General features: G+C 28.5%; 1 protein-coding gene across 1 annotated transcript; it reads left to right on the top strand.

Moving 5' to 3' along the window:
• Positions 1 to 8,890: 8,890 nt before the first annotated feature.
• Positions 8,891 to 10,624, top strand: LOC110663374 (scopoletin glucosyltransferase-like). The gene has a single exon (XM_021822651.2). It carries the CDS (start codon positions 8,988 to 8,990, stop codon positions 10,428 to 10,430), a length of 1,443 nt encoding a protein of 480 aa, XP_021678343.2. The 5' UTR covers positions 8,891 to 8,987; the 3' UTR covers positions 10,431 to 10,624.
• Positions 10,625 to 15,129: the final 4,505 nt, after the last annotated feature.

Raw genomic sequence — 15,129 nt, 5'->3', positions numbered from 1 at the left:
CAGTGCTTTGCCACAGACTAAAATTATTTTTCTCATCAAATGGCTCTATCTCAAATTTTATATTCACCATCTTTAATATCTCGAATAACAGCTTTGATACAACTTATTATGAAAATCACACCCACACAAAGAACATAAAATTTAACGTAATTCGGCATAAGCCTACTCTACCAAGTAAATTCACTATCAAAGAAAAAACAATTACGCACACTAATTATTTTTCTCACCTTCAAAATCACTCGAACAAACTTACGTAATTCGACACACCTCTCTACTTTGTGAGCTCTCTATAATATAATGGCTAACCAACTACTCATACATATAGTCCACTAAAATTTTGTCTTTTTGGGACTCTAATTATTAAACTTCATAATTGAAATTCTACTAAACTTTCTGTTTTATCTAATCTCCTAATTCCAATTTAACTTAGACTCTAACATTAATGATTGGAATTTTAAAAGTCATTTGATAACTTGTAAAAAAAATAAATTAATTCAATTATTACTCAAATGAATTAAACATGTGAACACATTTAAATAAAATGTAAATTGAAAATTTTAGTATTGCCAAGGATCACATACTATTAAATAATTTTTAACATATGTGATGTAAAAATTTATTATCTATAAAATTAGTGATTGGAATTTTAAAAGTCAACTTGATAACTTGTAAAATAATTAAATTAGTTCATATATTACTTAAATGAATTAAACGTGTGAACATATTAAGTATTATCAAGGGTCACATCCTATTAAACAACTTTAATATATGTTGTGTAAAAATTTTTGAAATGCCACATGTAAGAAAAATAGACACTCTACTTGGCATTTTTTAGTAATCCTTTTTTATGATCAGTTTTATAATATCTATATAGATATATATAGGTTAGACATATGTTGCCTAATTTGAATAATTATGTACGTCTTCCATGAAAATGAAATGGATATTCTAATAAATGCAATTTTTTTTTTTCCTTTTTGAATTAGGTTAATGAAGTATATAACCCAATATGAATTACAAAATAACACAAAGTCATTCTCATTTACATTTCTTATCATATTAAAGAAGAAAATAAAAAAGAAAGCAAATAAAAAACAAATCAAGCAAGAAAATCCATAGCTTATCTATTGCCACCACTTGCATCTGTAATCCAATGCCTTAGCAGGCAAAAAAAAAGGCCCTAATGTCTCGGCAATCCAAACCACTATTATAGCATTCAATTTAACTAACATCACCATCAAAGAGTGCTATGAAGGTTACCATTTTTCGAGTATTATCAATTTCTGCAACTTTCATGTCAATAACAATCATTCCATACTAGTAACAAGTAAGCCCTAATGCTTCTCCTACAAGATCTACAACTTGATTTACGGCTTCAAAATCCGAAGGCAGTGATTCTCAATAAAAGCAAATAAAGAGCTCAATTTTGGTGGTGTATAGGTCTTTATGTCTCTACAGTTGGTAGGAAAAGGTGACTTTAGTGGAGAGGAAGAGCTACATGCGTACTATGATGGTGGTCTATAAGCGATCTAGTTTGGATGATAACTAATTTACAGCCAATCCAACCGACATGACATTGTTTTGTTCTTGATTCATTTCATTGCTTTCCAAAATGCTTTTGAGATTGTTTTTTTTTTTTTTTTTATTAGATATGGGCAAAGTTGATTGTTTGTTGTTTTCTTTTTAAAAGAATTTATGACAATTTGGGGTATATATGATGAGGTAGAGTGGATTAGGTTGATTTTTGCAAATTTGAAGGAAGGACTTTGAGCTAATGGTAAAGCTATATTAATGTTGGAAGGAAGGGGGAAGGAGAAGGTCATTGGGTTGATGTGTGGTGGGTTAAGTTGAGGGAGAGGGAGAGTGGCATGGCGAAGGAATGTAAAAAGGTCCAATTGGAATTCGGGGTATATATCTCTTTTACTTTTTAAATATGCCTGATTTAATTGTAATTGTTTATATTCTTACATTTGTAATTAATTTTTTAGGCCAATTAGATAAAAAGGTCCAAACTTTTTCGCTAATTGGCAATTATATCCAATTTTGGAACACATTCCAAACGTTAAGATTAAGAGTAATTGTAGCTAAATCTCAAAATCTGTAATAAAATGCAAATTTATTATCCACAACAAAAGACCTTAACTAGAAACTTTTTTCTTTTGTCTTCTTTTTGTTAATAAAATTCAAATTTCCCAAAACTGATTTTGAGGTTTGGCTACATTTACTTCTAATCTTAAAGGTTGGGATATATAGTCCAAAATTAGCATGTTTTTATATAATTTTTAAATGTCAAGTAGCCAAAATATTTGGCTCCAATTTTATAATATTGTTTTATTGTTTTGCTAAATATTCTAACATATTAACTTTTTCTACTAGTGGATATAGTACATATGTGTCATAATTCTATTATGTTATTGTGGCAAGTTTATCACCTCAAGAAAGGGTAAGACTACAAATTATACTCAAAAAATTTATTTGTGATGCTACTGTGACCTTTTCAACTGGTGTGGATTCGCAAGACAATAACAATAACTCGAGCAGATTAACTTGGCAACCTCTCAGGTGTCTAAGGCAATAATGGCAAAGGGAGCATAATAGAGAATTCACTAGAAAGAATAATATACCTAGTTATAGAGGCTATGAACTCCTTATATAGGCGTTAGATGGACTTCTGCTACTATAAGAAGTGTAATCATGGTAGGTTCTTATTTAGGAGGAGTCTTATTAAAAGTGGGATACATAATCTTAGATAACTAATGATAGTCATCTTCTGTGGATAGAGTTGCACTTAAATTAGGATTCTTCCGTAGGGTTACCAAGTCATATACTTTTAGGGCTGTGTTTGGTATGGGGTAAATGGAATGAGAGTTAACAGTTAGAAGAATAATAGTTAACGGTGTAATAGTTATAGGTGCAACAATTAATACTAGAGGTGTATTCGCATAGTGCTACGGATCACTAAATTGTTTTTATAATAATAATAATAATAATAATAATAATAATAATAATAATAATAATAATAATAATAATAATAATTTTTAAGAGAAATTTATTTAGTCAATACTAAGCTCAATACTTATTAAGTTAGAGATATTTTTTAGTTAAATAAATATTTATATGTTTATTGAGTGACTATTAATATATTTTATTTAATAACAAAAGTAGATTATTGAGGAATAGTAATATCAAAATTGATATAGATATATATATATATTATGTATGTATGTATGTATGTATCACCAAAGTTCAAATCTACAACAATACTCAAAAGAAACTATAAGTAAAAGCTCAACATAGTAAACTTAAAAACATAATAACACTTCCATATATTCAACAAACTAAAAAAAAGGGAAAAAAATGGCAATAAAATCTTTAACAATAATCAAATAAAACTATAATTAAAAAAGAAACAGTATCATAAAATTTAAACATTCTTATCATAGACCAAAAAAAAAAAGTTCAAAAAATTGTAAAGCAAAATAAAAATTGAATACAACAATAAACAACAAAACATAACAACATAAAAAACCATAAAAAAAAACTTTTATCAAATAATATGATTTGATCAATGAAGAAAAAAATTAAAAGCATAAATAATACTAATCAAATACTTATAAAAGGAATACATCAACAATAAAAAAAAAAAATTCACATACCCAATTGTGGAAAACTAGATACAAACAAAAATGAAAGTTAATTGATGTATTGCTTTGAATTTCAAAGGACATGTGGTAAAGGATGGGTTTTATGATGCTGAGGAAGAAAGGGCAGTGGAGAAAAAAGGATTATGAAAAGAGAAGAGGGGATAGGGAGAAGAGGGGATAGAGAGAAGGGATAGTGAGAAATGAATTACAAATTTGTAAATGGAAATATATAGAGAGATGCCAACTTTAAGGTACAAAAGCATAAAAGAAATTTTCCAACTTCACCATAAAAAAACATAAAAGAATTTTCAAAACGTTACTTGAAATGCATGGTACAAAAGCATAGAAGAATCTTAAAATTTTGACCAAAAAGATGCCAATACAAAATAACAAATTAAGATTTATATAAGTGTAAAATAACAAAGCATAGTTTTTCTAAGTATAAAATATAATTAGATAATGTAAAGTGTTGTCAGACTTTTCGTTGGCATGCTTATAATGGAAACAACAAAGCTTCACATTATAAATTATCTAAATTTCTCATGAAGTTAATTATCCTCTTTTTGGAATGGGCACTTCAGTTTCCCATTCCAATTTTATTTACATTACATACAAGCATATCTTCAACACTGTATACTGAAAACCAAAGTTCAAAACATTAATATTAGATGCCCATAGCTCTTCACATAATCCTTTCCTATTATCTAAATTTGTAAGAAAATTAATTATTATCTTTTTCAAATTATGATTTAAATTTTCCATTTTCATTTTATTTACATTAATTATCTTGCTTGTTCCCCTTTAATAGTTTTATAATTTTACATTACTAATTAAGTTCATTATAAGAATATTCCTTTCATAACTCTACAACAATAAGCATTTGATAGTATAATGAAATCTATAAAGCACAAAAAGAATATGGCAATTTTAAGCTAATTATTATAAATTTAATATATATGCAATAATAGTAAATTCATAATATTATAAAAAGTTTATTATAATAACTTATTAACATTGTCATATATAACAAAGTAGAAAGAAGAAAAATAAAAGGGGAAATAAAAAATAAAAATAAATAAAAAATGGGGAAACCATCTAATTTCAATAAATTAAGCATAAAAGAAAGTCTCCTCCCTTGTGTTGTCTCAAGTGGAATGTTGATGGGTCATCTAGTGAGAAGCCTAGTAGACGTGGAATTGGAGGTATCTTGAGGGACTATAATGGTGAATTTATTGGCTTATTCTCATGCCTTGTTGGAATTTTTTATTTTAATATTGCATAAATGAAAGCCATCTGCAAAGCTCTTGACTTGCTAGTATCCTTTCCTGGTATTTGCTTGGGTGTTGATGTTATTTTTGTGGAATCCAATTCCAAGAATGCGTTATCATGGGTATCTTGCCCTAACATTGCTCCTTGGAGAGTTAATGATATTATCAACTCTATTACTAATTATCTTCTCTCTTTGCCTCGGGTCACCTTTTTCCATATTTTACGTGAAGCAAATTCTATAGCTAATTCATTGGTGAAGCAAGGTCTGCCAAGGTCTAATGATTTTATTGCATGGTTGTATGAGGTTATGGTTGTTTCCCTTTTGATTTTGATTTTGTGTTAATTTATTTGGCGCTTATGGTTTGGTTGATATGCTTCTTCATGGTTTGAGTTGCATTATGCTTGATCAATTCTCCTTTTCTCTAAAAGTGCCACCATTTGATTTACTCAGTGTTTCGGCAGCATTTATAATGGTGGTCCTCTATTCTTAGTTCTTCAATCTTGTAGTAGATCGTGTTCTCCTGGCTTTGTCTCGGGGCATGTTTCTTTACAGTAGCTGTTAGCTGTTGTGTTTTCTGATTTGTCCTTTTTTTTTTTAATCTTTCCTTGGTTAGGACTTGGTCTTGCTTACATTATCTTAGGTTGGGTGTATCGGAAAAGTCTGTTGGCCTAAGTATAGTCAGTTGGTGTAAGTTAAGTTTTCCAAATTTCTATCAATAAAATTCCTTTGCTTTTCAAAAAAAAAAAAACACAAAAGAAAGCAAACAAATTTATTAAAAGGAGAAAAAAAAACCAATTTGAATAAATTAAATATCAGCAATAATAACAAAGAAGATATATAAGAAACGGAATTAAATAATTCTGGAAAAGATATTGCGAATAAAAATTAATCAAAGGAAGAAGATACCCAATTCTGAAGAAAGGAAATCATAAATAAGAAGAAAAGTAAAGAAATAAAAGCATTTTATATGACTAAAACTCAAAGAAATCTCGTACCTATATAGCTTTCAAAGCATGGAATATCCAAAGAAGCATTATACACCTTTTCGATGGTTTTCTTCTCCTTATGCCCATTCAAAGCATGGAATCTGTAAAGAAGCATTGTATTCCTTTGCTTGTCCAAATGGTTTTTCTTCTCCTCATGCCCATGCATAATAATGAAATCACTATTTTCTTGAAATATGCTTTGAGTACAATACATAAAGGAAAGGAAAGACCAATTTGCAGCAAGTGATTTTTGTGGAGAATGGGAAAGAAGGATGCGCATGCCAAATAGAAGTCACAGAAGCATGCTGAGCAACAATAATTTTACTATTCAACATATAATGTTTGTGAGAAATCAGTAAGTGGCAAAATGGCACGCCTATGGCAAATACGACGTCGTTTTGCTTCTAGAGCATGGGTTAAGGGACTTTGGTGTGCCAAGGTGGATGCTTGTTAGGAAAAAATTGGATATTTGGTACAACAAACACTCTTATTTAAGTGGAAAAGAAGAGGGGAAAAAAAAGGACCATACCAAGTTCACAATCTCCCAACCTGCAAAATTGCCCAACACACAATTGTCCATAGCCCAACCCACACATCACCCTTACCTTCCATTTTACTACACTACTCTTAGTATGACCACAAAACACAAAAATACCACCGTTCCACTGCTCAAATGAACAGTGATTTTCCCCAGGAAAATTATATATATATATACACACTGTTTACCATGTTTGATATTGCACATGAAAAAAGAGTAGCAGTTAAGCTTTTATAATTAAATGTACTTATATACCTATATGAATGAAAGATATTAAATTTGTACAGTTGACTGAAGCATATATTGATGAAAAATATTTTTTATTATAATAATTACTTATAGTGTTATGGTTTTTAAAATAATAATATTTATTTATAATAGTTACAAGAGTAATAACTCTTAAGGAATTTCCCATTACATGCCATTACCCAATCACTTTCTAGGTTAACAAATTTGTGTGTAAGTAGAGTGAATGCTTAATGGGGGTAAACAGTTGGCCTTAGTATGCCAAACAAGATTAATAAAGAGTAACTCAGTATAGGAATAACTTTTAATCCGCTTTACCCTTAACAAACGCACCCTAGGGAGTATAATATCAATTTGTTATAAAAGGAACTTTTTAACAGTAATTTTTTTTTCTTTTTGAGTTTTGATTAGATATGTAGGATTTGATATTAAATTATATTTATGAATTTCAAATTAAAATTTTTAATATATCCTTAACTTCTTGTTCTAATTAAAAATGTATATTTACTTTTTTTAGTAGAGGTGGTCATGATATGGATGGGATCAAAATTGGATAGATTTTGACAGTTGGCTCTGAACTTATCTAGTTGTAATATTACAGTCCCTCAACTTAAAAATATAATATAAAACCCATCAACTTTCAAATTTTGCATAGTAAAATCCCTCTAACATCCAATTATCAGCTTTTCAATTAGACGCTGACCTAGACAGTTCCAGCATGGAGCTTAATCAGTATTTATCTTTTCTCTCTTAAATCATGTGTAAATTGAATTATTTTTCTCTCAATAGACAGAATAATTTTTCATGCGTAAAGAGAATAATTTTACACTTTGCATAAGAGAGGAGAGAGAAATGTTGACTAAGTGCCATGCGGAAGCTATTCACATCAGTTTCTAACTGAAAAGTCAGTAATTAAAAGCCAGAGAGATTTTACTGTGTAAAATTTGAAAGTTCAAGGGGTTTTATGTTACATTTTAAAGTTAAAGGACTGTAATGTTATAACTATATAAGTTCATAAACAGCTATTAAAATTTGTCCGATCAAAATTAATAGCTTAAATTTAGTAATTTAGAGAGATTACAATTAAATTATTACTGGGTATTCTCAATTTTGGTTAGAATTTGATCCTGATTCAATTCCAATACAATCTAATTTTAATCAAATGTAGTGGTCAATTTTTTTTTTATGAGAAACCTGAATTTAACTCGAAACTGAACTTAACCCTTTCAATCTGATTTTGATATAGGTCAATAAAGATTCAGATCAAGTTGATTCATGCCGATTTTAATCTAACTTCAAAGTAAATCAATCTGATTTTAAATCTAAATCGAACAGTTGCCAATCCTATTTTGAAATTGGCAAAAAGCCTTTTTAAGCCCTTAATAATTACTCTTAGAATCAAATAAGTTCTTATCAATTTAGATGATTATTTTAAGTCCCTAACAATTACTCTTAGAGTCAAATAAGCTCTTATCAATTTAATTTATCCTTTTAAGCCCCCTGACAATTACTCTTAAAGTCAAATAAGTCATTGTTAATTTAATTAATCCATTTAAGCCCATATAAATCAAAAATTTGGTTTTACAAGCCCACACTCGGCGCTGTGTATTCTCTGTTAAACGTGAGTCTAGCATGCCCAGTGTCATTGGGTCATACAGTGCCTAAAGCTTCTTTTCTACATCTAGCAAGGGACATGGAAAAAAACACTAAATTCAGCACTAGGCATGCTGAATGGCAATAACAGTTCAAAATTTTTAATCATTTATCTTCTATTGATGGAATTAAATAGTAGAGAGAGAGAGAGAGTTTACCTCTTAGGTTATGTAACAAAAATAGATATCAATAAAATATCCGTCCGTCTATCACGTATAAGTCACATGATAGAGATTAAGTTTCTTTGACCTAAATTTTCAACATTTTGACTCAAATAATTGTTAGGGGCTTAAATAAATCAACTAAATTTACAATGGCTTATTTGACTATAATAATAATTGTCCGAGGCTTAAATGGATCAACAAAGGCTTGTTTGACTCTAAAAGTAATTGTTAAGAGCTTAAAAAGTTCATCTTCCTTTAAAATTGTAAGACAGGTGCCAATGTTTTTCTCTTTTTTCTTTTTTTTTTTTTTTTTTTTTGGGGGCGCAATTTTTTGTCTGGTCAGAAATGAGCGAGATACCTTATCTATTCATATGGATAGATTTTACAGATTGCTACCGCTCTTGATTGGGAAGATACTTCCTATCCAACCCCATATAAAATTTTTAGCTTCATAAGCTTTCAATTAGATCATCCTTGCAAGATCTAATGGACAGTGAACAAAGCCATGATCTTCATATTTTCTTCTTGCCATTTATGGCTCACAGCCATACTATTCCACTCATAGACATGGCCAAGTTATTTGCTTCACGAGGCATAAGGGTAAGTGTAATCACCACGCCTGTTAACGCTCCTGGTTTATCCAAATCGATAGAGAGAAGTAGACTTTTGGGTCACGAAATTGAAATTCTTATTGTTAAATTCCCTTGCATGGAGGCTGGTTTGCCAGAAGGATGCGAGCTATTGGACTTGGTTCATTCACTTGAAATGGGGCGAATTTTCATCGAGGCCACCACCATGCTTGTTCAACCAATCGAACGCCTATTGGAAGAGTATCGTCCCAACTGTCTAGTTGCAGACGGTTTCTTTCCCTGGTCAACTGAAGTTGCATCTAAATATGGAATTCCAAGAATTGTTTTCAATGGAACGTGTTTCTTCTCTGTATGCGCTTCACAGTGTGTAAGACTGTATCAGCCTTACAAGAAGGTATCATCTGATACAGATCCTTTTGTCATCCCCAATATTCCCAGCGAGATCAAGTTGACAAGAAAGCAACTGCCAGACTTCATAAAACAAGAAACTGGCTTGGCCGAATTCTTTAGAAAAGTGGAAGAAGCAGAAGTTAACAGCTATGGGGTTCTTTTCAACAGCTTCTACGAGCTCGAACCCGCTTATGCTGATCATTTCAGGAAAGTTTGGGGAGCAAAGGCATGGCATATCGGCCCCATTTTGCTATGCAACAATAACTTTGAAGATAAGTCAAACAGAGGAAAAGAAGCCTCCATAGATGAGAATGAGTGTTTGAAGTGGCTCGATTCAAAGAAACCCAACTCGGTTGTTTATATATGCTTTGGAACTGTTTCAAATTTTCCTGATTCACAACTCCTTGAGATTGCAATGGCTCTGGAAGATTCCGGACAGCAATTCATTTGGGCAGTGAGGAAAAACAAGAATAATCAGCAGGAGAATGTAGTATGGTTGCCTGAAGGATTTGAGGAAAGAATGGAAGGCAAGGGACTAATCATACGAGGGTGGGCACCTCAATTATCTATTCTCGAGCATGAAGCAGTGGGAGGATTTGTGACTCACTGTGGATGGAACTCTACACTTGAAGCAATTTGTGCAGGAGTTCCAATGGTAACGTGGCCGGTATTTGCAGATCAGTTTTATAATGAAAAGTTGGTGACACAGGTTCTAAGAATTGGAGTTGCCGTGGGCGCACAAAAGTGGGCAATAGGTGTAGGTGATAGTGTGAAGAAAGAAGCCATAAAGAAGGCAGTGACATATCTTATGGCCAGTGAAGAAGCAGAGGAAATGAGATGCAGAGCAAAGAAACTTGGAGAAATGGGAAGGAAAGCTGTTGAAGAAGGTGGATCTTCTCATTCTGATTTTAATGCCTTGATTGAAGAATTGAGGAGCAAGGGGATGTAGAATGTTATTAAAACTCATAATAGGCTTTGTTTTAAGTGCTTTTCACAGTCCTGAATAAGGTTTTTTTTTTTTTTCTGCCATAAAATTCTTGGAAAGCAATTCCTACTAAGATGACTTCCTCAAAATCCCTAGTGTAATTAGAAGTAGGGGATTTAATTATGCTGAAATGTTTTGCACATTCTGCTGGATACAAGCTTTCCTAATCCCAAGAAGTTTTTTTCTCACTTAATATCAACTCGGTAAATTTGTTCAGTATTATTAGGATTCTATTCTTGCCAAGATTGGTAAATAAAACATAAGAAAAAATCAAATAATCTCTTATACTTTCAATCACAATCAAATAGACTTTTGGATCAAATAATCTCATAAGTTTCTAATTAAGGTTAAATAAATTCAATTTAAAAAAAATAAGATAATAATATTTTATATTTTTATTAATAAAATAATTATATTTTTAAATATTAAAATTATTTATTATTTTTAATTAAAAACAAAAATTACAAATATTAACAATTCTAACCGACAACACTTGGATCTCAAAACCTAAACATTCAACTATACAACAATTAAAACCATAAATTCATCTTCCTTTTTATGTTCTGAAATTGCTCTGGATGTTCTGGCATTTTGCTGGTTTCTTGTTGAATCTGAAGGCGTTCTTCTTGGTTAAAGAATTTTTTTTTAATTTATAATTTAACAAAAATATAATACATGTTTTTTAAAATTTCAAAATTAGAAAAATATAACTTATTATTAAAAATACATTATTTTATTAAGGATGGATCAATTTGAACTTATATGAAAGTTAAAGGATTAATTTAGACAAAAAAAAAAAAAGAAAAAACTTAAACTAGGCTTATTTGAACGTCCAAAAACCATAATTGAACTTGTTTCCATAAAACATCACTATGAACTCTTTGAATCAATTGAGTACTTGAGTGGTTGTATTTCATGGCCCAAAATTGCCATAAACGCTAACTTTTAATCAGAAACAGAGCTACTGCAGAGGTTGAAGTTTTTGCTCAATCACAAGTGGAAACTATTTATTGTAATTGTGATAATTTTTCTCCCGATAGTTGGCATTATAGATAAGCTTCTTAATTATGAATAAATAAGCAATTAGTGATTGAAGATTTGCGTCAACTGTAGCTCAATTTTTTTGAGACTAATGTATCTAAGATTGACTAATTAGGTGATTAAATTCAAAACCTAATTCCAAGTATGATTTAGCTACTTTTAGAGATGGCAATAGATTGAGTTTTTGTGGATACAATGCGACTGAACCTTAATATGACAAGTTTAGATAATACATAATCAGATTTGAGTTTAAAAAATAGTACTCTTAACAGGTTCAATTCGGTTTATTTTGAGTTTTGTATGTTAAGTATTGTTACAGAATCCGTTTATATAAATATTTAATTAAATATTGAACATATATTTTTCATAATAATATTCATAAATTTTATATTTTTATTTATTGAATATAAATATTAATAAATATAATTTTTTACATAAATTATTAATTAAAAATATAAAATTAAATGAATTTAATATGAGTTCAGATGATTGATAATAAATTTTATTTGAATTTATTATAAATTTGAGTTTTAAAATACTAATCGAGTTCAAGTTTGAATAAAATAATTTTTATAAGTATTCTATTAGTTACCGTCGGCAGTTACTTTTACAAGGATTACTAAAGTTGTGGGGATGTAATTGGCTGTTACTTGTTGTCTCCCGTACATCTTTTTCTTCATCTCAAATCATCTTTTCCATATCTTTTCTTGTATAGTTGGTAGCTATGTTTACTAGGTCATTAGAGTTGAAGTGATATAGTAATTTTTTTATTTATAATAATTTTTATATCAATATTTCTACATCACTAATAAAATTAATAATTTTTTTAGTTCATTGAAAAATACTTAAAGTCTATTTTACATTATTATTAAAACTGTTGTTAAGACCTTTTTAGATATATTAATTAAAGAGTATTAAAATTAAAGCTCTATTTATTTTAAAAAATAATTTAGATATAAAAAATATTTTTTGTAAAAATTATTTTCTAAGAAATGTTTTCTCATGAAAATATTTTTTATTATTTGATTATAATATTAAATTAATGGTATGTATTTATATCATCCATTTATAAGTGTTTTATATTTTAATAAAATTATTAAAATTTAAAAAATAAAAGTCATTTCATTAAAAATAGCTTAATTTTTTCTCTAATTAAGAAAAATTTTCTATTGAACTATTTCTTGAGTGTACCAAAGACTAAAAAATAAAAAAAAAATTAATTTTTTTCTGTAAAACAAATGAAATCTAAATTTACTAAATTTTAGTTATAGTTTACCTAAATAATAAAATAAATTTTTTTCCAAACTGTTTTATATATATATATATATATATATATAAAAGGTGTATATATATATATATGTACACACACCTTATATATATATATATATATGTATATATGTACACACACCTTATATATATATATATATACACCATATATATATATATATATATATAAGGTGTATATATATATATGTACATATATATATATATATGTACATATATATATATATATGTATATATATATATATACACCTTATATATATATATATATATAAGGTGTATATATATACATATATATATATAAGGTGTATATATATATATATACATATATATATATATATGTACATATATATATATATATATGTATATATATATGTACACACACCTTATATATATATATATATAAGGTGTATATATATATATATATAAGGTGTGTGTACATATATACATATATATATATATATATAAGGTGTGTGTACATATATATATATACACCTTTTATATATATATATACATATATATATATATATATATATAAGGTGTATATATATATATATATAAGGTGTGTGTACATATATATATATATATATATATATATGTACACATACCTTAGGATATCTCTCCATATCCGTTATGTTTCATAAAAAACTAATTCCCTCGACATGGCTTAAGAGCACCCAACATTCATTAGTTTTCAAATTATTTTTTACCCTCAAAATCATAACGCCAAATTCACTCTTAATGAATAAAATAAAATTTTGAAGTTCAATATAATAACGAAAATGAAATGCATACTCCATGAAAACGATATGGATTTTCTAATAAATGCAATTGTTTTCTTTTTGGAATGGTTAATGGACTGTATAACCCAATATGAATTACACAACAACACATAGTTATTCTCTTTTACATCTCTCATCATATTCAATTATTAGTGAATGAGGAGACTCCAAATCAATAGCCTTCACCATAACTTATTGTTTTATTATTAATTCTAATGCATATAATTATTGAAACTATTATTGAAAAATATATTAATTAAAAAATATAAAATTTAATCTAAAATTAAATTTTATATATTTTCATTATAAAAATTTTTATTTTTTTATAATAATATAAAAAAATTAAATAATTAATTTTATTAAAATTCAAGAGCTAAATAATAAACTTTTCATTTGGATCCGTTTGTTTTGAAAAAAATAACTCGTATAAGAAGGTCCTCTGTCCAAATACATTCATGAGGAATTGATAAACCTCCTTTAGTCGACAGATGTGCCAAAAAACTGATGTGCGTATCCATCTTTGAAAAAAAAAAAATGATGTGATAAAGAATTTGTAAACCTATGTACATGAGAAAAACTAACATCACCCAACAAAGAACATGAAGAAATCACATCCCCACTTTCTAAGGAGATGTCTACTCTCCATGTAGCAGAGCCTTTATTGAGTGGAGGTTGTCACTTTCAACATCAAAACTAGAGAATCCAGCATCTTCGGCCAATTTCATTCCACAGTTAGGCTTAGTTTATTATGCAGAAAATTATTTATCTATAAAAATTTTTTAGAAGTTATTTTTAAAAAATATTTTTTATAAAAATATTTTTCTTTATTTAGTTACAATATCGAGCTAATAATATATATATATATATATATATATATATATATATATATATATATACAAAGTGCTTTACTTACTTTTTTTATCAGAAAAATATTTTTCAATGACTTATTTTCTTAACGTACCAAACACTAAAAAATATATAAAAAAATTAAATATTTTACGCAAAACAAATGAAGCTTAATTTCTTGAATCTATGCAAAATCCAAATCCGAGTTGACTGAAATTCCCTTGGATGCAGCAAACAACACCACACTCAGAGCAATTATACAGCATCATGGTAATTTTATGTAGAATATCTTACATGGAATGACAAATCAATAGAGGATAAATATGTACACACAAGTGGATCCCATAAAATTGTAACTACTAAATAACTACCAAACAATTTTTTTTTCTTTTTCAAAATTTAATAACTGAATTGCTTATATGATTAACTTTTATTAGTTTGCTATTCCATGTAATATACTTACATAGAATCTGTAATATCTCTAATTTTTAAATAATTATTTTATATGTAAATATAAATATTTTAGTCTAACCCCTGTTATTGTGGGTTTTGCGTAGGTACTTTGGTTTTGTGGCAATTCGACCGTCGCCTGGATCCACAATTTTAGGCCGAGCAGATAAGCTACCGCAATCACTTCGTAACCAGGTCAAAGTTATTGGCTACCCCACCATTTTCAGACGCTCCGAACACATTCCAAGCGTCAGAATTAGCAT

Source organism: Hevea brasiliensis, chromosome 14, assembly GCF_030052815.1.
Source record: "Hevea brasiliensis isolate MT/VB/25A 57/8 chromosome 14, ASM3005281v1, whole genome shotgun sequence".
In the NCBI taxonomy this organism is placed as follows: Eukaryota; Viridiplantae; Streptophyta; class Magnoliopsida; order Malpighiales; family Euphorbiaceae; genus Hevea; species Hevea brasiliensis.
The sequence above is the reverse complement of the archived record's forward strand: the minus strand, read 5'-3'. Positions and strand labels throughout refer to the sequence as shown.

What these genes read in the sequence shown, in the direction of transcription:
- LOC110663374 (XM_021822651.2), top strand. Translation starts at nt 8,988, where the DNA reads ATGGACAGTGAACAAAGCCATGATCTTCATATTTTCTTCTTGCCATTT.